The sequence below is a fragment of the Tachyglossus aculeatus genome, chromosome 16, assembly GCF_015852505.1.
Source record: "Tachyglossus aculeatus isolate mTacAcu1 chromosome 16, mTacAcu1.pri, whole genome shotgun sequence".
Lineage (NCBI taxonomy): Eukaryota > Metazoa > Chordata > Mammalia > Monotremata > Tachyglossidae > Tachyglossus > Tachyglossus aculeatus.
The window spans coordinates 9,167,071-9,191,937 of NC_052081.1; the positions used below are offsets into that span (position 1 = coordinate 9,167,071).

The following is a 24,867-nucleotide window of genomic DNA, read 5'->3' on the forward strand; positions in this document are numbered from 1 at the left end:
GCATGGTAACATAAAGCCTCCACCAATACTGCATCTCAGTTGAAAACTGCATGTCAATCACTGAGGCTAGACTAGAACGGTGCACTCCTATCAAGATAGGAGTGGCTCTTTCAGAGCAAAAGCTTCAGAAGAAATGAAAGACAAAGAGGCGAAAGAGAAAACAGCGCCAGGCATGGCAAACATTAAGCATCACTGCACAACAATGGACAGCTCTTCTGTGGCAAGTGTGGCCAGGCATTTTTCAGCCAAATGCACACTCACAAGTGTACTTCTCACTGATGGTGCTTTCTTAAAGTATGGAGGGTGACTATATAATTCAGACAGAGTTCCTGTCCCGGCGGGGTAGGAGGACACGGGCAGACAAGCCCTCAGGGAGGATATCCCTAAGGGAAGCTAATAATCTCTCAGCTTTCTTCCTACCCCTCTTCCATTTTTTTTTTCCCAGAAGGGGGAGCAAAATACCAGTTCCAGTTATCTTCCCAACTCGGACACCAACCAAGGTAGGCGAGACTGATGGTGACCGCTGGGTGTTCTTGGCCAGTCAGTGAATCCCATCAGTCTACATGGCATGATCCCATCCCATCAGTAGGACGGGTCTACATGGGCAAACTTCAAATGGAAACATCTTAAGGAAAATATTCGGAGCTGGTGCCCTGCCTTCCACCTGCTTCCATCATGGGAAATGATGGGAAGACTGAATTCCAAGGAACATTGATCTTCTCGAATGAGAAACACCATGTAATGACCAGCTATTGGTGTCAGGAATAATTTACAGTCATATCTATGCAATGATCAATAATAAAGTAGTATCCTCTAACATTTTAGGAGCTGCAACATCGAAGTATGTGCTCAGCCTAAAGAGGGAGAGAGAAAGTTCCCATGAAATAGCTGTAGACAAGGTTTCTGGCTCACTGGACTTCAATTTATATGTGTAAGTAGACATCTGTTTCTATTTCTAGGTGAGACTATACCAGTTTATAGATTACTCCCTGTGAATGAGCCTATACCCAGAGCACTTAAGGACATTTTATTTCATTATTTTGCATTAACTTCCCGATCTGCTGGCAATGATACTGTGTGTTCAACAGATGTTGTAAGACCCATAGCAAGTGCCATTAAAAAAAAAAATGCCTTTGCATCATGAAGGAGAATGGGGAAAGCTGTAAGTCATAATATCAATGAATTCAAGTGAAATTCTCGAAGAACCCTACTCCTTCCAGCTCTTGCTGAATAAGATTCCTACAAACATATGGCAGAAATGCCGGTTTCTGGGTGTCATTTTATCTCCGGGATGACACGGACCCGCCCATCCCTAGATCCAGATACTGACTTGGGTGCAGTTTGGGAGGTTTTACTACGTGAGTTTCTGGATCAATCTCAGCTGAACACCTCCCAAGGGATCTGTTTTTGGGTCCGAGCCGAAGGAAGGACAAGCAGCTTTTTAAGGGGTCCCATGGATCCGGCTTACTGTGGGTGGGCACCGGCTTAGAGCAGCTAACCCCGGGATTCAATTACTCTGACTAATAGTGACGAAAGCGATAAAGATGATTGATCAGCACAACAATAGCAGCAAATCCAAGCAAAACAGCTCAGAGAACCTTGAGATTTCTCCGGCTTCAACATCTCTGGAGGTTGTGAATGACATTCAGATGGTTTGAGCTGGTCTGGGGCCATGGGCATTAGGGGCTGGGGATTCCCCTGGGGCCCATGGAGGGAGAAGCAGAGAAGAGGGCATGTGGGGGAAGCCCTTCAGCTGGAGCAGAAGCCGCCAGGTAGTGCTGTCACTCTTGCCCTACTAAGGTCTGTCCCTGAAGGTTGGGCAGGAAAGAGACTGGGTTGGGTTGTGGGGTGCAGGGGAGAGCAAAGAGGAGGAAGAGGAGGGGAAAGGAGAGGTGGAAGAGAGAGAAGGAAAAAAGATGAAGAGGAGGAGCAGAAAGAGAAGGGAGAGGGGAAGGAGGAAAAGAACCAGAAAGATGATGAAGAGAGAAAAGAAGGGAGAGGGGAAGGAAGAAATGAAAGAGAAAGGAAGAACAGAGAAAAGGAGACAGGAGAGGGACAAGGATTTATTTGACAGATCAGCTTCAAGACTGGTTTTGCAATGTTTTTAAATTCCTGAATTTTTAAGAGCAGGTACTGTTTTGAGTACCTTTTATTTCCTATTTACATCATCTACCCCCTCATCTTCCTAACCCTTCTTTTGTCCATTTATTTGGTTTTATTCGGTCTATCCATCAACTAACTTGTTTCTATGTAGTTCTTGGTCTCCAGATTCTATTCTATCTTTCACTCTGTCCTTGCATGCCCTCTCTCTTCCTTCCTTTTCTCTCTCCTTCCTTCTCCTCTCTTACCCTCCCGTCTCCCTCGCTCTGTTTATCCGTAAGCTTCAATCCTCGTAGATTTACCTGTGGAAGAAGACTCCATTCCTCTTGTTAGAATGGTTTTGAGAAATCCGCAATCTCTCCCTTCATTCCCTGGGCAGTGATATTTCTCCCCATGCTATCCCCGTCAAAATAAAATAAATTCAGCCAGCTCCTGCTGTGTATCCTTAAATCCATTCCCTCCAGCTTTGCTGGTTTGAAAGCCTGTACCCTAGAAGGGGCCTCCAGCGTTTGCTGGCAACTCTACTCTAGTCTGATCGCCACAGATAGTGCTTTGGAGTGAAAAAAAAAAGGGGGGGGAACCCTCTTCAGTGCAGATTTCAAAACAGATCCCACCAACCTTCAGAGCCCTGCACTTGTGTAACAGCAGGGCTGGACGGAGGGAGCTGGGTGGAAGGGAGGGGGCTGCTGTAAACAAATAAGCAACTTAAAAAAAATAATTTTTGGGTTTCCTTTGGCACATTTGGTGTCTTTTCCTCTGGCACCAAGGGTGTGGGTCGCAGGCAATTCCTACTTCTTGCTGTCTCTGTCTCTGTTTTTAAATGTGTGTGGTGGGATTGAGGAAGGGTGGGTGAAGCGGGGGGTGGGGTGGGAGGGGAATACAGATGCTATGTTTTTGATCTGGCTTGTCTGACAGATTATTTGAATCCAGCCCACCTTTCCGCACATGTCAAACAGATGGGATCATTGTTAAAAGCTTTGAGAGATCGGAGGCTTAGCGGTGGGTGAGGGAGGGAAGGGGGGGGCAAAGAGGAGGAAAAGGGGCACCCCTCTCTTGGCTTTGTAAATTTTACACACCAAAAGGACACAAGCACTCCCTCTTAACAGGGGGCTGTTTTAGGGGAGCGGGAAGTCGATGAGTGGGGGGGATGAGAGAGAGGTGAGGGGTGTTGGTGGGCAGGATTATGATGTCACAGCGAAAGTTACAACAGGAGGAAAACACAGAAATGGTTCAACATTTTTTTTTAAACTTTGGACTGCCAAGAGCTGAAGTGGAGAGTGGTGAGCAAAGGAATGAAGGAGAGAGAGAGAGGAGAGAGAGGAGAGGGGGAGAGAGAGGGAGAGAGAAGGGGAGGGAGGGAGGGAGGGAGAGAGAGAGGAAAGAGGAGGGAGGAGAGAGAGGAGAGGAAAGGGGAGAGAGGGGAGGGAAGAGAGAGAGGAGAGAGAGGAGAGAAAGTGGGGGAAAAAGAGACAAACTAAACTGGAAGCTGGAGTTTAGTGCAGCTGCTTGAAACCTTATGAATGGAATACTAGCAGCAGCCACCCAGCTGGGAAGCATTGAGCCACTGTAAGATAATTCAAACATTAAAGAGGGGGTAAAGTCAAAGCGGAATCTTCTCCGTTGCTATGTTATTCCTCTTCTTGAAATGAATGGTATGATATCTTGCTTTTGGGTCAATTGCTTTCTTCTTCTTCCTCCTTCCCAATCTCCTCCTTACCTGATCATCTTTTCCCTCTCTATTGGTTGCTGGGATCTCTCCTTTTTCATTCCAAATGGTGTTCCTTATTTCAATTTCTAGCTTTGCTGCATTGTTTCTCCTTCTCTCCTTCTTTCACAGTATAGCAGCCTTCTCTTAGGAGAAGTGTCAGTAAGCAAAAAGGATTAGAATGAGGAAAGTCATCCCAGAGAGGGGAATAATAAAATACCAACGGCAGAGCACAGGGAAACCTCTTCAGCAGAGTCCACGTGCAGGATTGGTGTATACACACGGAGCTCAATTTTCAGTCTTCTGTGGATGACTTCTTAGGGAGACAATGGATGAGTGGGTGGGGGGCTAAAAATAGACCCTTTCTAGGCAACAAAAGCAAATTATTGGGGAGCTTGTCTGGGGAGGAGGGGAAAAGACCCAAAGCAGAGGGGAGAGTGAGATCTTATATTGGGTTTTTTTTGTGCCCTGTTGGCAACATAGAGATTTTAGGAGGTTGAGTTATTTTTCACATTGCAAAATGATGTAATTCAGTTCAGCTACCTGCAGTCAAACACACGCACAGTTGCAGTTAAGTCAGCGTGTGAGTGTTTGCATGCCGTGATAGAGTGGGAGAGGTAGAGTGAGCTATAGCTTGACTTCAGGTTGATAATACAACTAATTGGGTTTGAGAGTCAGACAGAAAACAGAATGCATGTATATCTTTCTGCCCTTTTCTGCTCATCTTCCATCTTCTGACTCATCTCTCCATTTCCCCAGCTATCCATCCTGTCATAGGTCCTATTTGCTAGCCACTTATTTTGTGTGTTTTATTGATTCCGGTTGTTTGTCTCTGCGTTCACCTGCTAGTGCTTTTTAGTAATTTCAGACAAGACTACATTTTAATGAGAGATTGAAATAGAAAGAGAAAGTGGGGAAATGACACACAATGTGATTTCAAAATCTCTGTATAATGTTTCTTATATCAGGATAGGTGACCATTCCTTATCTCCAGGGGTCCTCGGGAGATTTGGGGTGACTTCTAGCTCCCAAGAGAGTCCTCAAGCATGAAGTACCTTGGGCACAAGAAACCAAGATATGCTTGTTCAGAAGATGCTGAGCACAGAAAGGAAAGGCATGACTGATTTGCAAATGGTCCCAAGAAACCTTGTATTAATTGATTCTCTCCTAGGCAGGAATGGCCAAGTTACTCTTTGGGTCTGTTTGTGTGGGTGTTTTTTTTTTGTTTTGTTTTGTTTTTTTGAGTGTGTGTGTGTGTGTGTGTGTGTGTATAGGGCAGAAAGAGAGAGAAAGAGGCAGAGAAGCAGAGAAAGGAAGTCTGTTCCGAAACACTATTGATTGTTTGATATTGATTGTGTCAGCTGAGCCTGCTGAAAGAGAAAGCCAGAGAAATGTTTACTGGGGAAATGGAGAGGAGCATCTGGGCAGGCTGCATCTCCCCAGGGCCTGAGAGAGGTGGTGATGTTTCCAGGAGGGAGGAGGGGACCGCGAGTAGGTGGAGTGATGCACAGAACTTATTAGCTTTGACATCATCATTGTCTTTCATTTAAATGAAAGAAACAAGAACATAATTACAGGCAGAGAGAGGGAGAGGGAAGGATAGAACAGGTCCCTTGAAGTACATCCTCCTTTTCTCTCTCCCTCTCTTTCTTTTTATCTTCTCAGGAACCTGCGAGATGCCACGGAGGTGAGGTGGCCTATGGGTCTCCCTGATCTGTGAAGTGATTAGGGCATCCAACAGGCCCCCAGACGGAGATCTTCAGGAAGGCTGGCAACAGACTCACAAGTTGGAAAGGGGGCAAACCCAACGAGCTGCAACCTTAAGCCTGAAGCTGTGGACAGAAACCACGTTGGTGGGTGGCTGGAGCTGACTGAGCAGCACAACTGGGATGGTGGAAGTTAAGTAATAGCTTGAATTTTATATCTCCGGATTCTCTAGGCAGTTTCTGGACAGTCCAGTTCACGGACTACTTGTGCATGTGTAAGGGTGCGTGTATACCTGTGTGTTTGGGCACCTGTGTCTAGTGCTTCTTCCAGGGATTCTATTTTAAAACTAAGAAAGTGTGGTGAATAAAAAGGATAATTTGATCATGAAGAAGTGAGAAGGAGGGGAAAATGAAATGAAGAGAAAAGGGGCCTGAAGAGAAGTTTCTAAAGCAATTTCAGAGACAAATGTGACTTGGGGTGAGGGGAAGAGAGAAAGAGAGAAAGAGACAGAGAGAGAGAAAGAAAGTGGGAGGGGGGAATGGAAAGAGAGGGAAAAGGAGGCAGAGAGACAGAGAAAGAATTTGGCTCAGAAGAAAATGCCTAAGATTTTGTCTTTTAGTAGCAGCGGGAGTAGGTGCTGTAGGAAAAAAGAAACCTGAGTCCTCTTCCCCGGCAGGAAGCTCAAAGGAACCTGAGAGAAATTAGCTTCATTCCATTAAGGTTAAAGAGTGAAAGGAGTGGAAGCTAGGTGCTGGGGAGGGGTGGGTGAGGGAGTGAGGTGGGCTTTTGGGAAGTTACACCAGGTTGAAAAAAGAAAGAAAAAAAGGAGGGAAAGAGAGAAAGAATTTGAAAGGAGAAGCATCAAGCTGCAGGTTTTGAGCAAAGACACTGTGTTCAAGCCCAGTTGGAAGAAATTTGGTGTAGGGCAAACCCTGCTTCTCAGATTCACTGAAAGCAAATTACAGGTCTTTCCTGTAGGTTTAAGGTCCCTGTGAAAGAATTGGGGAGAGGTATGGTGGGCTTAAAGATACTGGTAGTCACACTAGTGGTTCTGACCGTGTGGGTGCTCAGCACTGCCGAGTCTGACCTGGCCTGGAAGCGGAAGCGGGCACTGGCCCTGCGTGGCCACCAGAACCAACTGCCCCAAGAGGGGGATCTCTGCTGGCTCGGGGCCAAAGTCCACCAAGCCAGAGCTGCTCCCCAGTACCACCCCTTCGGGGTGTACCCCAGCAGACAGGTGGAACATTTTAGCACCCTCCCTGGGAGGGAGCTGGGAGTCCAGAGCCCAAGGGGAAACCAGCCAGAGGCCAAGAAAGGGGCAGCGGGCCACGCCCTCCAAAGCAGAACTAAAAGTGAGGCAAGAAGCGGACCCAAGTGGTCACCTGGGAGCGGAGGGGAGGATGAACCTGAGGGGCAAACTGAGGCCCAGGGACATGATGAGAATTACTCTGGTAGTCAAGTCACATTTGAGTCTCCAGGTGAGATTGAGAGCAACAGAGGAGTGGTCCCCACCACTTCGCACCTGAACAAATCAGAACCAGAATCCAGGAGGAAGGTCAGAAAGAGTGGCAGACACCGCCGCGAGGCAGAAGGCAGCGACGCAGAGGAATTGTGGGAAGACTCCGGTAGCCCCTCTCGCCGCTTCCATTCCATTCCTAAGCAGCCAAGGGACAGAAACAAGCCCTTGGGGGATGGCATCCAAAATGGCAGGGCTTGCCCTACCTGGGAAGGGAATGCTGCCGGCTCTCAGGGAGGGATGCCCATCCTGTACTTTTCCGGAAGGCGGGAGCAATTGCTACTGCGTCCAGAGGCGATGGCTGAGATTCCCAGGGAGACGTTCACGGTGGAAGCCTGGTTGAAGCCCGAGGGAGGACAGAACAACCCAGCCATCATAGCAGGTAAAGACATTCTCCTTTCCACGGTCCTACAGGCTTGCTTTGCACCTGACCCACATGGTGCAAAGAAGAGGGTAAGGGAGGGAGAGAGGGATAAATCACAGGAGGTAATATCAGAATCAAAATCAGGAGAAGAGTTGTGCAGGAACCTCACCAGTGGGTTTAAGCCCAAGAGGTTACAGATGACAATAATCATGTAATAACAGTACTGATGAAGTTGAAAATCAACTTGATTGTCCCATATTTCGATAAGTGTGTCAATTCAAGTCCATGGGGAATGGTGCTGGGGGGTGGGGGGGAGGAGGGCAGGGAGAGTAAGATAGGTTACAACCTAGAAGATGATGGTGACCAGAGTGGGGTTTCCACATCTTTTCCCTAAAGACCCTGCATGGCTACATTTCAGTAGCTTCAGTAGATGTGCTAGGTTTAAGGAAGGGTCAGACAATATGCCCACAGTGCAGTATTGGAGGGAAAGGATCGGATGGTAGGTGGCATCTTTGCAGTCATGAGGACCCGATTTTATACCCAATTTCGCTTTGGTGTCTCTGTTGGAGAAAGAAAATTGGACTTGATGGACCACTTGTCTGAACTCATATGGCTCTGCTTATTCTTACTTTCATAACTCATCCAACCATTAAAATGGAGTCGAGCTCAATAGCCCTAATGCTCTTTTATTTTCTTGAGACGATTCATCTGAAAAAAAAAGATACATTGTATTTGTCTTGCAAATTGCTACAAGGAGCTCCAATTAGGCTGTCAGCTTAATTCTTCCCTCCAACTCTGGAAAAGGAGGAAACTCTTTGCTCCTCTGGGGAGTGAAGGGAGGGGAAGGGAAGACCAGGCTTCTGGGGGTTCCAGGAAAATCCCCAGAATGGGAAACTTAGGCAGCTCTGTAAGGGAGCATAGATGGCGAAGCTCGTTTGGGATGGACCGGTCAGGTTGGCAACAGTGCAGGAGTCCGGTCAGGTTCCCTCCCGGGAACATTTCATGGTGTGGCTCAGTGGAAAGAGCCCGGACTTGGGGAGTCAGAGGTCGTGGGTTCTAATCCTGACTCCGCCACTTGTCAGCTGTGTGACTTTGGGCAAGTCACTTAACTTCTCTGTGCCTCAGTTCCCTCGTCTGTAAAATGGGGATTAAGACTGACAGGGGACAACCTGATTACTTTGTATTCCCCCAGCACTTAGAACAGTAAATAAGCACTTAACAAATACCACTATTTTCAGCACTTAGAACAGTGCTTGGCACTTGTAAATGCTTAACAAATACCATCATCATCATCATCATCATTTTGCTCTCCAGGCTCCTCTCTCAAATGAGACCAAGCCCAGAGAGATGCTGTCTGCCCAGACTGTTGCATCCTTCCCAACCTCCCTGGGACTACTCAGCCCCCACTCCCAGCCCATTCTTCCTCTGGGATAGACTCAGTTCTAAGTCCGGAGTCTTGGATTGAGAGAAGACATGTCCTTGGGGAGTTGGTAGGGGGGAGGAAGTAGGAAGGGAGGGAGGGCAGTTTTCCCCACACTCTAGTGAGCACGCAGTAGCACAATGAGAGGAACATTCGGGTCTGACAATTTGCACCCACCTTCCTTGCCCCAGCTGAGAGGGTGGGAAAGATCATCCATTCCCTTTCTGCAGGTGTGGGAAACTGAGGCGGCAAGCAGGGAAGGAAGTTTGGAACTGAACCCTGGTGTCTTCGACTGGTCTAAAAGCCACAGTCTTGTCAGGCGGCAGTGCTGCCAGAGAAGGAGAGGATGAGTTTCAGTTCCAGAGGGAAAAGGGAGTTGTAGTGAGTGGTTCTTGACAAACAAGGTAATGCTAGGACATCCCTTTCCAATCCCGTCTCCCTTTCCCGCCTCTGACTTCCCCTCCTTTGACCGTAATTTTGGCTTTGGCAGCTGGGATTCTCAGACACTGAGCACTATAATATTTAGCCAGTTAGTGGGGAAGGGCCAGGACTGCAATGGAGTGGGGGAAGGGGAAGGAGGAGGGAGGGATGGAGTTGGGGGAATCCAGGTTCTGGGGCCAAGTGGGAGAAATAATAAAATAAGATTATTATCTGATCAGGGCTGGCTACTTCACAGCTTTTTCCCTTGATGCCTTCTTCTCACTGGCCAATGCTATCCCACCAGGGACTGCTCTTGCATCCAGACCAAGAACTGGGAACTGCTGAATTTTCCCCTTGTAGTAGCATCAAAGGGACCTGGGATCAGTTCCCTGGCTGCAAAGCAGCTAGTAAGGCTCAGTGGAGATTGCCTGCTGGAGATTTACAGGGTCTACCGCTCTGTTACCGTGAAGGAGGAAAAAAAAAAGCATTGAAAGTGATCCAGGGGCTCTGCAGCACCTGACCCTGGCTAGCTCTCTGGTCCTACCTTTAGGTCTGTCACTACTGTTTAGCCTGTAGGAGGTCCCGGAGTCTGGTTTCAGATAAAAGACCTCCTGCTGTCGCTTTTTCCCCTCTGAGCCTGTCATCCTTCTCCCTCCGCCCCGACTTCCCACTCAGTCCTGTCCCCCACAACCCCTGTTCAAACCATTCCCCAGAGCACTTATCTGAACTCCCTTAACCTATCCTGCATGCAAAATTGGGCCGGAAATCTTTTGCAGACAGGCGCCCCTGTGAGGTTTCTCCTCTCTCCTAATCAGGCTGGAAAAGCCCGGGGAACAGCTGCCCTTGTGGTGCACTGGCATTTCCACTTCAGGTCCACCCCAGGAAATAAGGGGGAGGGGGCGCTGCCAGCGGAAAAAGAACCCGGCCCTCCTCCCTCCCACCCCTCCACCCAATCCCATTCATCAGACTTATTCAAACCTCAAAAAATGTCTGGTTTGTGTTCTGGGCAAAGGTCTGGGGCCCATGGGGAAGGTGCGGGGCGGGGGGGGGGGCCTGTGCCCAGGCTCAGTGATTGCAAGCCAGGTTCCCGAGGGTGCCCAAGGTACCCACTAAGGGAGAAGCCTGAACCCTCCCTGCTCTGCTTCTCTCTGCTCTTGCAGTATGCAGTTTAGCTCTGGGCTGGGGGAAGCCAGGGCAATGGCAAGACTGCCCAACTGAAGAGTGGGTTTCCTCTGGGCGGTAAACAAGACGTGGATAGGTCTCTTCCTGGGCAGGGGAGGAGAGGAGAGCTAATCCGGGTCTAGGCTTTGCCCTTCCCTCACTGCGAGCAGCTGTGGGGACTCTCCCAAGTTGCCAGTCGGTCTCTGGATGGGCCCGTGCTGAGCCAAGGTGTCCAAAAGGCCTCCTTGAGCCAGCCTCTGGTGCAGCTGCGCTCCTCTGGGCCCTGACCCGGATTCCTCCCGGACATAACGCTGGGAGGTGCAAGGTTTTGCCTAGGTCACTCCTGCTCCTTCTCACGGCCCCCAGCCAGCCGGACTCTGTGACTGAGCGGGATTTAAGGGAGCTCTAATTCAAGGGGGGGCCCACACCCGCTCCAGCTTGCGGGAACCCCTGGAGAGGTTGGACCTCAGGGAATACTTCCCCTGATGGCCACTAGATGGCCGTGTTGGTTCACGCAAGGGGAGGTGGGCGGCCAGCCTGGTGACCACGGGAAAACCAGCAATCCTGGGCAACTGGGCCTGAACTCCTTGCTGGGACTGCTCATTCCCAACCCCCGGGGAAGGGTGAAGAGGGGCAGTGTCCGTTGGAGGGTAGGAGGAGGAAGCTCAATCAATCCTAGGGAGGTCACTAGGACGGCAGGAGACAGATTCAGAACCAAGGAGGGTGCCTGGTTAGAAACTTGAAAGAGCGCCAATGTGAGAGTCGCCGCTCTCCTTCTGGGCATATGATTCTGAACTGGAAGGTGGCCTATCAGGGGCGTTAAGTGTGTGCCTAGAAGCAGCGCTGGGCAGAAAGTCCCAACCCCAGAAAGAGGAATAACGGGCACAGACGAGGGTACCCTCCGCTCCTCTGCCGCTAATCTCCTCACCGTACCTCGTTCTCGCCTATCCCGCCATCGACCCCCGGCCCACGTCATCCCCCGGGCCTGGAATGCCCTCCCTCTGCCTATCCGCCAAGCTAGCTCTCTTCCTCCCTTCAAGGCCCTACTGAGAGCTCACCTCCTCCAGGAGGCCTTCCCAGACTGAGCCCCTTCCTTCCTCTCCCCCTCGTCCCCCTCTCCATCCCCCCATCTTACCTCCTTCCCTTCCCCACAGCACCTGCATATATGTATGTATGTTTGTACATATTTATTACTCTATTTATTTATTTATTTTACTTGTACATATCTATTCTATTTATTTTATTTTGTTAGTATGTTTGGTTTTGTTCTCCGTCTCCCCCTTTTAGACTGTGAGCCCACTGTTGAGTAGGGACTGTCTCTACATGTTGCCAACTTGTACTTCCCAAGCGCTTAGTACAGTGCTCTGTACACAGGAAGCGTTCAATAAATACGATTGATTGATTGATTGATTTGCGGTCTTTGGGCTGCCAACCGCTTGGCCTATTGGTAGGAGCCATGCGTGCTGCCCTTGGGGAACGGGCATGGAATTTGTCCTGGGTTGGAAGTGTTTCCATCTGCAACGTTAACATCTACACTGGGTGGTGTGTAAGTGAGGTGATGTGGTGTGGGGGCTGTGGCCGGCTCCTAAAGCTCTCTCGTGGTGAATAAGCTACTTCTATAAATGGGAACAGGAAGGAGGGAGAGATGAAAATAACGACCTCTGGTTGTTTAGCGGACAAACGGACCTTGGTTGATTGTGCAAAGCAAGGCTCCTGTACAGCTTTGGCCTCAATGTAACGAGTATGGTCTACGGTGTGAATCTCATCAGAGCACGATAAAACAAAAGCACTACTGAAGGGAAGCAGCTTGGCTTATTGGAAAGAGTCCAGGTCTGTGAGTCAGAGGATCTGAGTTCTAGCCCTGGCTATGCCACTTGACTGCCGTGTGACCTTGTGCAAATCACTTAACTTCTCTGTGACTCAGTTTCCTCATACCTGTTCCCCCTCTTACTCGAGACCATGAGCCCCATGTAGGACAGGGACCTGATTAACTTGAATCTACCCCAGTGCATAGTACAGTGCTTAACAAATATGACTATTATTATTATTATTATTAATACTTGGGTTTATGATGTCTCTGTGCCTCTCATTACAGCAATAAATTTTCTGAGATTTACAAAGTCATATATATGTTCTCTCCTTCACATTCAGAAATACCTCTTTCTACAGAACTTAAATATACAAAGGGTACATAGGGTCAAACCAATGTTCCATCCACTCCAATCATTCATTCATTCCTTCATTCAGTCAACTGTATTTATTGAGCACCTGTGTGCACAGCACTGTACTAAGCACTTGGGAGAGTACAACATAACAATAAACAGACACAATCCCTGCCCACAATGAGCTTGGTTGAGGTAGGGAGACAGACATTAATATAAATAAAATAAATTATGGATATGGATAAGTGCTGTGGGGCTGGTGGGGGCGATGAATAAAGGGAGCAAGTCAGGGAGATGCAGAAGGGAATGGGAGAAGAGGAAAGGAGGGCTTACTCAGGGTAGGCCTCTTGGAGGAGATGTGCCTTCAATAAGTCTTTGAAGCAGGGGAAGAGGCATTGTCTGTCATATGAGGAGGGAGGGCATTCCAGGCCAGAGGCAGGTGCCTCTGAGGTGGCAATGGCATTAAAGGATGTTGGGAGGAATCCTGGGGTGGTTGCCTTCCTTGACATCCATAGTCACGGCTACAAATGTACCTACCATCTCTAACCTTTTCTCAAGAGGCAGCTAGGTCCCATCACCCTGACACCTCAGCACTTCTGGGCCTACTACGTGCAACCACTTGTAGCACTTCTGGATAGACCACCTTCCGTAGATTATTATTTAGCCCATCGAGGACTACATCCATTTTGAGATTTTCTCTGACCTTCCTTAACTTTTCCCAGGATTGACTTCTTATCCATTAGGTGATCCTACCCCTTCTTGGACTTATCAATATGCTCAGTTTGTAATAATGAAACCCAAATACTCACCATTGGCTGTGAGGAGAAAAGGAGCCCTTTTTCTTACTTAACCAATCTTATCTAGAGATGTAGTGTGGCCTAGTAAAAAAGAGAACAGGCCTGGGAGTGAGAGGACCTGCTTTCTAACGCTGGCTCTGCCACTTGTCTGCTGTGTGATCTTAGGGATTCACTTTACTTCTCTGTGACTCAGTTCTCTCATCTATAAAATGGAGATCCAATATCTGTTCTCCCTCGCTCTTGGACTGTGAGCCCCATGTGGGACCTGATTATCTTGTACCTCCCTTAGGGTTTAGTACAGTGCTTGATAGTAAACACTTAATACCACAATTACTACTATCAAGAGTTTCCTTTTTATTAAATCCAAGATCTTCAAGCTGGTTTTGTGGGAATTCACTCTACCCATACCCTTCATGATCTTGTAAATGCTGAGGCTTATTTTCAGTCTATTCTCACTGAGAATCTACTCCATGCCCCAAACACTTTAGTTGCCCTTCTCTATTCCTTTTCCAGTTATATATTTTCTGAAAAAGAGTAACCAGTCCAACTACACCATTTCAAGTGTACCTGGTGCCATTGATTTATCACGGGAGACAGTATCATCTAGTGGGAAGAGTAGGGGACTGGGCTGTCAAGAGACCCAGGTTCTCTGCCCCTGGCCTGTCACTGGGCTAGTCCCTGGACCTCTTTGGGCCTCGGTTTCCACATTTGTACCATGGGGATAATAATAGCTATATCTCCCTTCCTCAAACAGAGATCAAGAGACCATATGAGACCAATAATGAGAGAGGGCTTTGGAAAGTTAAAAGTGTGCCACAAATTCAAGGTAGGATTGTTATTATTTCTCTGCTGGCTCCTTTTCTCCTCATGGCCTGTCCATATCTAAGAAAAGCAGCCAACAGACAGCTCAGTGAGGCTGTGGAGCCATGCTTTGTAAGTAACAAGGAGGTTCCCATTTGCTAAAAATGAGTGAGAAGGGAACCCAGAAAGGTGTGTGTGGAGCCAGCTAGGTTATAGCCCCTTGACACTCAGCACCTACTTTCTCACTTACTTAATCACAATCACCTATAGCCCTTCTGGGCATATTGCTTTACATCACTTATCTACTTAACACCTACAGATCTTTCTTCCCTTTACCTGGAGAGAAGCAGCATGGCCTAGTAGGTCAAGCAGGGTTCTGGGAGTAAGAGGAACCTAGGTTCTAATCCGGGCTCCGCCACTTGTCTGCTGTGGGCACTTGGGCAAGTTACTTTACCTCTCTGTGTCTCAGTTACCACCTCTGTAAAATGATATGAAGGCTGCAAGCTCCATTTGAGACATGGACTGTGTCCTGTATATATGTTTGTACATACTTATTACTCTATTTATTTAATTTACTGTACATATTTATTCTATTTATTTTATTTTGTTAATATGTTTTGTTCTGTTGTCTGTCTCCTCTTCTAGACTGTGAGCCTGCTGTTGAGTAGGGACCGTCTCTATATATGGCCAACTTGTACTTCCCAAGCGCTTAGTATAGTGCTCTGCACACAGTAAGCGCTCAATAAATACGATTGAATGAATGAATGAATAACCTTATTAGTTTATATCTACCCTAGTGCTCAGTACAGTGCCTGGCACATAGTAAGCGCTTAACGAATTGTGTTAACTCTTTTGTAGTCTCCCAAGTTCTTAGTAGAGAGCCTAATGTGGGTCAGGGGTTGTATCTGATCTGCTTATCTTCTATCTATTCCAATGTTTAGTACAGTGCTTGGCTCATAGCATGTAACAAATACTATTATTATTGTTATTATTATTATTAATACTAGGGGCTCAATAAAACTATTGATTACTGTTACTTTACTATCTCCCCTATTCCTAATTTATTTTAATGTCTGCCCCCCCTGCTCCTTGTGGGCAAGATCACAGTCAATCAATCTACAAAGTCTGTTATATTGTATTTTCATTATTATATTTGTTAATTATTTACTTTGTCTCAAGCACTGTTCTAGGCACCGGGGTGGATACAGGTTGAATCAAGTTGGACACAGTCCTTCCTTGACCCACATGGGGCTTACAGTCTAAGGAGGGAGAATGGGCACTGAACCCCCATTTAACAGATGGGGAAACTGAGGAACAGAGAAGTTAAGTGACTTGCCCAAAGGTCACACATCAGTCAAGTTAGAACCCAGGATTAGAACACAAGTTCTTTAACTCCCAGGTGCATGCTCTTTCCACTAGGCTATGTTGCTCCTCTGTACTTTCGCCAATATTTAATAGTGTTCTGCACACAGTAAGTGCTCAATTCATTCACTCATCCAACTCATTCAATCACATTTATTGAGCACTTACCGTTTGCAGAGTACTGAACTAAGTGCTTGGGAGAGTACACTACAGAGTTGGTAGACACGATCCCCACCCATAATGATGGAAAATGGAGATAATCAATAGGATTTTCCCACAAAACTCCCCTCTGCTGACCCTTTCCCTCCTCCTCCTCAGGTGGTATATCGGGATCCTTGTTACCCTTTCCAAGCACAACAAAAGCAGATTTACAATGCTAAAAGTAGCAGCCTTTTGTTCAAAGACAGACCCGATCATCTTCTTTCTTCCTAACTAAGCACCAAGTAAAGGTCATGCTAGGAACACTCAACCCCATATCAGATTCTGACGGAGCAGGGCTCTGAGGAGAAAAGGAGAAACTAAAGCCTTTGTAGTTCCCTTCGTTATTCCAGGGGATTTTCCTCTCCCCTGGTTTCTGCCTCCCTGCCCAGGTTCCTCCCAGCAGCTTTCACCACTAACCAACTGAAAATGTCCCAGGGTGTCTGAACTGCAGGTGCTGGGGCTTGGGAGCTTGCTGGGCTTCTCTGGTGATGGGCAGCTTTCCCAAAGAGAATGAGAGAGTGGTTATGACCATGAGCCCAGATGGTACCTGTGTCAGACACACATTGCTCCCATTTCGTCATCATCATCATCAATCGTATTTATTGAGCACTTACTATGTGCAGAGCACTGTACTAAGCGCTTGGGAAGTACAAATTGGCAACATATAGAGACACCTTTTCCTCTTGATGACCACCTCCACCCGCCCCCAGCGTCAGCATTAACCTACATATTCTTTCTCTCCTTTTTTTTCTCTCTCTCTCTCACACTCTCTTTGCCATTCCCTTTATTGAGCAGGGAAGGTACATAATTATCTTCTCCTTGGTTTTGCCTTGGATAACTGAGCAGTCCTCGAATTTAGAGATCCTAATCATCAGTGATATGTACATAGTAAGCGCTTACCAAATACCATTATTATTATTATTATTATTTCCCCTTCTTTGCTCCCCTTACTCTTTCATGCCTCCCCAACCTCTTGAGGAAGCCCCGGGGGCTCGGCGGCTACAGAACAGTGCATTGCATATAGTAAGCACTTAATAAATGCCATTATTATTATTATTATTACCACACCTTTCAGCAATAGGCCTTGTACTCCCCCCTCTAAAGCCTCCAATCTCCTTTACCGGCCATAGGAGGGGTCCCTACAGCAGCCTGGAAGGTGATTGTTCCTTGTACTCACCAGGCAGGTTCCTTCTTGCTCCTTTTTCTTCTGTTCCTGGCTTCGCCTCTTGTCTGCTGTGTGACCCTGGGCAAGTCATTTCACTTCTCTTGAGCCTCCATTACCTCATCTGTAAAATGGAGGTTAAGACTGTGATCCCCATGTGGGATATGGACTACGTACGATCTGATTAGATTGTATTCATTCATTTAATCGTATTTATTGAGTGTTTGCTGTGTGCAGAGCACTACTAAGCGCTTGGGAAAGTGCAACACAACAACAAAGAGTAACAATCCCTGCCCACAACAAGCTCACAGTCTGGGTTGGGGGGTGGGGAGGGGGGAAGACAGACGTCATTATAAACAAATAAAATTACAGAGATATACATAAGTGCTGTGGGGCAGGGAGGGGGAAGAGCAAAAGGAGCAAGTCAGGGCAATGCAGAAGGAAGTGGGAAATAAGGAAAAGTGGGGTTTGGTCTGGGAAGGCCTCTTGGAGGAGATGTGCCTTCAGTAAAACTTTGAAGGAGGGGAGAGTAATTATACCTATGCCAGTGCCTAGTAATAATAATAATAATAATGGCATTTATTAAGCACTTACTACGTGCAAAGCACTGTTCTAAGCGCTGGGGAGGTTACAACGTGATCAGGTTGTCCCTCGGGGGGCCCCACAGTCTTAATCCCCATTTTACAGATGAGGTAACTGAGGCACAGAGAAGTTAAGTGACTTGCCCAAAGTCACGCAGCTGACAATTGGCAGAGCCGGGGTTTGAACCCACAGAGCCTGGCATATCGTAAGCACTTAACAAATACCATAAAAAAAGTGTACCCTGGAATTTGGTTCTACAGCTGCCTACCCAGGCAATGCTGTATGCTGGTTCCCCCTCTAATCAATGGGCAGCTGTGGGAACTATATGCTGGGGAGGAGGGTGGAATTAAATGGCTCAGGGGATCCAGTAGCCCAAGTTTGGAATAAGCCCTTCACCTGTGGACCCCATGGCAAGCATGCTTCTCCTGGAAAGAGCCCTCTTCCCTCAAGGGGAAGCATTGTGGCTCAGTGGAAAGAGCACGGGCTTTGGAGTCAGAGGTCATGGGTTCGAATCCCTGCTCCACCATATGTCTGCTGTGTGACCTTGGGCAAGTCACTTAACTTCTCTGAGCCTCAGTTCCCTCATCTGTAAAATGGGGATTAAGACTGTGAGTCCCACGTGGGACAACCTCATCACCTTGTATTCCCCCCCCAGCGCTTAGAACAATGCTTTGCACATAGTAAGCGCTTAACAAATACCATTATTATTATTATTATTATTATTGTGGCCTAGTGGAAAGAGCCTGGGGCTGGGAGTCAGAGGACCAGAGTTCTAATCCGAGCTCTGCCAACTGCTTGCTGAGTGATCTTGGGCAAGTCACTTAACTTTTCTGTGCCTCATTTTCCTCTGATGTAAAATGGGGATTCATTACCTGTTCTCCCTCCCACTTAGACTGTAAACCCCTTGGAAGACCGGGACTGGGCCCCACCTAATTACCGTGGACCTATCCCAGGGCGTAGAACAGTGTTTTGCACCTAATAAGAGCTTAACAAATGCCATAATAACAAAGATACAGACTAAAAACGGGGGCTGACAATGGGCTGTGGCCTCGGGCCATTTTCCCAGGTGAAACCAACCCCTGAGATGAGAAGTCCCTCCCCATCGCCTCCACTCCCTTCCTACGCCCTTCCCCTCCCCAAAGCACTTGCGTACATTTGCACATATTTATTCCTCTATTTATATCATTAATGATGTGCTTATAGCTATAGTTCTATTTATCTATTTTGATGGTATTGATACCTGTTTGCTTGTTTTGTTATCGGTCTCCCCCTTCTAGACTGTGAGCCCGTTGTGGGGTAGGGATTGTCTTAATCTCTTGCCCAACTATACTTTCCAGGCGTTTATTACAGTGCCCTGCACGCAGTAAGCGCTCAATAAATACGTTTGAAGGACTGACTGACTGAATGAAAGGAAGCAGCCCCCCTGTTGGGCATCGGAAGTCGGGGCTATCAGCCCAGATCAAGTTTGCAGGGAGTTTGCAAGTTTGTGGGAGTTTCCAGGTTTCCATGGCAACCAGCTCGCCCCAGCCTGGCCCTGCACGGGGGCAATTAGGGCGACCTCGTGGAGTTGCCGGAGGCCCAGCTGTGCCGGCCCTTGTGAGGAAGGGGAAGCGAGGCATTGGGGTTGGAGGCTCGGTTGACCTCTCAGGGGTCCCCCTCAACCCTAGTTTCAAGCCATCATCCTGTGCAGAAAACCCACTGAACAAAGGAATGAAAATAGTAGTTCCTCAAACAGAGCTGGCAAGGACCTCAGCTGGATTTGGGGATGGGCCAGAAGGATCGAGGACTGTCAGGAAAAACACGAATTTGTAAGGTATAATTACTTTTTTTCGCTGGAATTTTAATTCAGTCTCTTGTCAGGGCTTCTGCTTATTCCTTCTGTTTCACGTGGTGGCTTTTGACTACAGACTCTTGGTTTAACTTAGTGGATGGAGCGTGGTCCTGAGAGTCAGAAGGTGGTGAGTTCAAATCCCGACTGTGCCACTTGTCTGCTCTGTGATCTTGGGCACGTCCTCTGGGTCTGTTGCCTCATCTGTAAAATGGGGATTGAGATTGAGCTCTATGTGGGGCAGGGGTTATGTCCAACCTGAATTGCTTGTATCCCTCCAGTGCATAGTACAGTGTCTGGCACACGGTAAGTGCTCAACAAATACCACTATTATTATTATCATTGTCTTTCGAGCCCACTGGTGGGTAGGGACTGTCTCTATATATTGCCAACGTGTACTTCCCAAGCGCTTAGTACAGTGCTCTGCACACAGTAAGCGCTCAATAAATACGATTGATTGATTGCAGGAGGATTTTCACCCATTTACCTCTCTCTCAACCCAATATCACTTATGTACCTACCTGTAACTTATTTATTTATATAAATGTCTCTATTTAGACTATAAGCTCGTTGTGGGCAGGGAACGTGCCTACCAACTTTGTTATATTATGCTCTCCCAAATGTTTAGTACTGTACTCTGCATACAGTAAACATTCAAATATGATTGATTTGAGAGAGCGCTGTGGAACATGCCGACTAGAAAACAGACACAATATGAAAGTTAAGCTTCTCTATTTAATATTATCAATCAATCAATCGTATTTATTGAGCGCTTACTGTGTGCAGAGCACTGTACTAAGCGCTTGGGAAGTACAAGCTGGCAACATATAGAGACAGTCCCTACCCAACAGTGGGCTCAGAGAGTACAGGATACCTGGGTTCTGGTCCCATTTCTGTCTGCTAGGGGCTGTGTCAACCGTGGTGAAGATTTCTGACTGGAAAACTACATAAGGAATTAAGTGAGGTGAACAGACCTAGTAGGAACCCTGATAGAAAGCGGGGAGACAAGCTACTAGCCCCTGAATCAATTTATCCTTGCAGGTTCTTAGTCGGAAATTTCAAGGCCTTTGGAAAACAGAGTTTTCATCAATCAATCAGTGGTATTTATTGAGTGCTTTCTATGTGCAGAGCACTATACTAAGTACTTGGGAGAGTACAATAAAGCAGAATTAGCAGACACAGTAATGAGCTTAGTCTAGAAGGGGAAACAGACATTGATATGAATAAATCATTTATAATATGTAATTTTCTAGACTGTGAGCCCGCAGTCTGGTAGGGATTGTGCCTGTTGCCAAATTGTACTTTCCAGGAGCTTAGCACAGTGCTCTGCACACAGTAAGCGCTCAATAAACACGATTGATCGAATGAATGGTGTTGGGGATAGGGTGAATATCAAATGTTCAAAGGTCACGGATCCAATTCATAGATGACTCAGAAGGGAGAGTGAGCAGGGGAAAAGAGGGCTTAATCTGGGAAGGCTGGAAAAGATGTGACCCCTTCATCATTGTGATCTGTTGTATTTTTTGAGAACTTACTACGTGCAGAGCACTGTATTAAGCTCCTGGGAGAGTACAGTGAAAATAGTCACTAACATATCACAGTCTTGGTACTGCAAGTGGTGGTGAGGAAGGAAAATTAGCCCAGTTGCAGCTGCTTGGGGGAATGTCCCATAGGATCTGATTGTCTTGTAAATATCCCAGCGCATAGTTCAGTGCCTGACTATAGTAAGTGTTTAACAAATACCATTAAAAAGGGGGACACCAAAAGGGTCAAGTTTGTATCCATCATGTCCCTTGCTAGACGTAATGTACATACCGCAGCGCTTAGTACTGTGCCTAGCACATAGTGTTTAATACCGTAAAAAACGGGAGACACCCAAGAGGGTCAAATTTGTATCTTTCATTTCTCTTGGTAGAGATAGTGTAATTAATTAGGGGAGAAGAGAGAGGAGCCTTGACATCCTGTCTTGGGCAACACAGTATCTCAGTACAGCTGTGCCTGTGTTATGTATTAAGGTATCATATTTTCAGAAATCTGGGCTGGAGCATACTGTGACTTAATATTGTTCTTTTGACTCTGCATTGCCTGACATGTGTCTTTCAGATTCAAAACCTTTACATTTTATTACCATAATTCAGGACATATAATTTCCTTTTTTTCTTTAAACAAGGGGAAGGCAAATAAAAAGAATAAACCTGCAGGCAGCTATATGTCTCTGCAGTGAAATAGCAGCACAAAACCACAGCTTCTCAACTATCAGATGGCCATTATGCAAATCACAGCCTTGTAACTATCGGGCATTGATACACTCTGTTTATGAAATTCTGTAGTCATGGAACCAGCAATGAGTACTGAGGGTTTGTGAAACTTCATACTGCTGATGCACATTGGTGATTTTTTTTCATGGTTTGAAACGACATTTAAAAAAAAAAATCCATGTTTTTGAAATTACCCCGGGGACCCCTTTCTTTGGGAAGACTAGACATATGGAAAGTTTCAATTCTTAAACTCAGCCTTTTCTTGAGTTATCCCTGTAGGGGGGAAGGAACATGTCTCACATTGCATTGTTTACGCCCAAAGGGCTGGGGCACGGTAAAGACTATTGCAGTCTGAAATAATAATAATAATAATTGTGGTATTTAAGACCTTACTACGTGACAAGCACTGTACTAAGTACTGGGGTATATACAAGATAAGCCGATCAGACACAGTCCCTGTCCGGCACAGAGCTCACAGTCTAAATGGGAAGAAGATCAGATATTAAATCTCCATTTTACAGATGAGGTAGCTGAGGCACAGAGAAGTAAAGTGATTGTCTGCTTCCCTCTCTAGACTGTAAGGTTGTTGTGGGCAGGCAACATGTCCACTAATTAGGTGGTATCATACTCTCCCAAGTGCTGCACGTAGTAAGCACTCAATAAATATCATTGATTGCCCAAGGTCACACAGGCAAGTGGCAGAGTCAGGATTAGAACCCAGGTCCTCTGACTCCCAGCCCCACACTCTTTCTGGAGGAAATTGCAAGCTAGGGCTGAGGAGTGATGGAGGGGAGTTTGTTTGTTGGACTGGCTGCCATTCCACTAAAACTAGAATCTTGTTCTGTTTTCAGGATGGGTCTTCCTGGGACTTTTTTATGGTACTCGTTAAACACTCACTAAGTACCAGGCACTGTACTAAGCACTGGGGTAGATACAAAGATACGAGATACTGAGAAGCAGCGTGGTTCAGTGGAAAGAGCATAGGCTTTGGAGTCAGAGGTCATGGGTTCAAACCCCGGCTCCGCCAATTGTCAGCTGTGTGACTTTGGACAAGTCACTTAACTTCTCTGTGCCTCAGTTACCTTATCTGTAAAATGGGGATTAAGATTGTGAGCCTCCGGAGGGATAACCTGATCACGTTGTAACCTCCCCAGCGCTTAGAACAGTGCTTTGCACATAGTGAGCGCTTAATAAATGCCATTAAAAAAAGGTTGGACACAGACCATTTTCCATGTGGGACTCACAGTCTTAATCCCCATTTTCTTTAATTCATTCAATCATATTTATTGAGTACTTTGTGCAGAGCACTATACTAAATGCTTGGGAGAGTGCAATATTAAAAATAAACAGACACATTCCCTGCCCACAACGAGCTTGCAGTCTAGAGAGGGGAAGACAGACATCAATACAAATAAATACAATTGCGGATATGTACAAAAGTGCTGTGGGGCTGAAAGCAGGGAAGAGCAAAGGGAGCAAGTCAGGGCAATGCAGAAGGGAGTGGAAGATGAGGATAGGTGGGACAATCTGAGAAGTCCTTTTGGAGGAGATGTGTCTTCAATAAGACTTTGAAGAGGGAGCAGAATAATTGACAGATTGACAATATTAAAATTATAACCTGTAGATTAGCACTTGATGATGATAATGATAATAATTGTGGTATTTGCTCAGCACTTACTATGTGCCTTTTCAGGAAGCCACCTGGCTGGTTCCCTCAATGGTACGGATGTGTCCCAGGAGGCTTCTGTCTAGGATCTTTATTTTAATAATAATAATAATTATGGTATTTGTTAAACACTTACTATGTGCCAAGCACTGTTCTAAGTGCTGGGGTAGATACAAGGTAATCAGGTTGTCCCACATAGGGCTCACAGTCTTAATCCCCATTTTGCAGATGAGGTAACTGAGGCATAGAAAAGTTAAGTAACTTGCTCAAAGTCATACAGCTGATAAGTGGCGGGGCCGGAATTAGAGCCCACGACCTCTAGGGCCCAGGCTTCTGTCTGTCCTATCCCCTAAATTCTGCAGCTTGGACCCAACAACTTGTACTCATGGGGGACTGGGAAGGAAGTGTGAAAGCCCTGGAGCCAGTTGCGGGCAGAGTCAGGGATTTCCCTCTCCTCTTTTTTCTTTTTAAAAAAAATGGGATTTGTTAAGCACTAACTCTGTGCTAAGCTCTATACTAAGCTCTGGGGTAGATTCAAGCTAATCAGGGTGGACTCAGTTCAGGTCCCATATGGGACTCACAGTCCTAATCCCCATTTTACAGATGAGGTAACTGAGGCACAGAAGTGAAATTATTCACCCAAGGTCACAGTGCAGTCAAGTGGTGGAGTTGGGATTAGAACTTGGGTCCTTCTGACTCTCAGGCCCATGCTCTATCCACAAGGCCATGCTGCTTCTCCTAGAGAAAGAAATATTCCAGATTCGGGCAGATGTGACATATTTCTGCAAAATGGTGTGCATGATGTCACCTCGCTGCATGCCCAGTATAATGCATGGGATGTCACATGCTTCCCTCAGCCCTGATATTTTTTAATTCCATCCTTAGCCATCCTACTTCTCATTCTCCCTTGGGTGGGGGAACCCCTAGCCAAGGTCTGGATGCAGACCCCTTCCTTATTCCCCACGTTGGTGGACAGGGAGGACTGGGATAGGGATGCTCAGAGAAGCCAGGCGAAGGCAGGCTTTGAAGATTTGAGAAATGCAGGAGGACGCCAGCGCTGTGGAAAAAATGCCAGGCCAAACATAGGGAAGTGACTCTTGTCGAAAGTTTGAAGCAAGCCCTAGAGGGCCTGAGATCTCTGCATCATGAAAGTAGCAGAGCCAAATGGCAAGAGTAGGAATTGATCAGGAGTTCTGGCTTCTATTTCTAGCTCTATCACTAACTCTCTAGGTCTCAGGTTTTCATGATTTGTTTGCTGCATATCTTTAAGGCCATTGGTGGGAGTTGATGTATTATAAGTGTTCTGCTCTCTCTGTGAATGAAGCATGCTCTGTAGACCTAAAGTGTTAATATTATGGAAAGGCTCCGCACTTCTGCGCAGACTAACTCCGTGATATTTACTGGTGTTGGGAAGACTAAAGAGGTTCAGAAGTTCTGTTTGAATGAGTTGAGCTTCACAGAAAAACCCTAAGGTGGAATATCTGGAGTTTGAGGATATCTCATTTGTCTATGGAATGAGAAGATTCGGGAGGATACCTAGGCAAATTATTTGGCTTTAGTCAAGATTTCACATATACTGTCCAAGAGAGATGTTTTACTTTAAGAGTCTCTTTCCCTGCAAATCTTTTAATCTGCTACGGGAACCCATTTCTGCA

The 24,867-nt window shown here is 46.6% G+C and overlaps 1 protein-coding gene across 1 annotated transcript in view; it reads left to right on the top strand.

The window, feature by feature from the left end:
- Positions 1-6,524: 6,524 nt before the first annotated feature.
- Positions 6,525-24,867, top strand: part of PAPPA2 (pappalysin 2) — a 154,988-nt gene continuing 136,645 nt past the window's right edge. The window contains exon 1 of the mRNA XM_038757813.1: positions 6,525-7,410. Coding sequence (XP_038613741.1) covers positions 6,525-7,410 — 886 coding nt within the window. The remainder of the gene's footprint in view (positions 7,411-24,867) is intronic.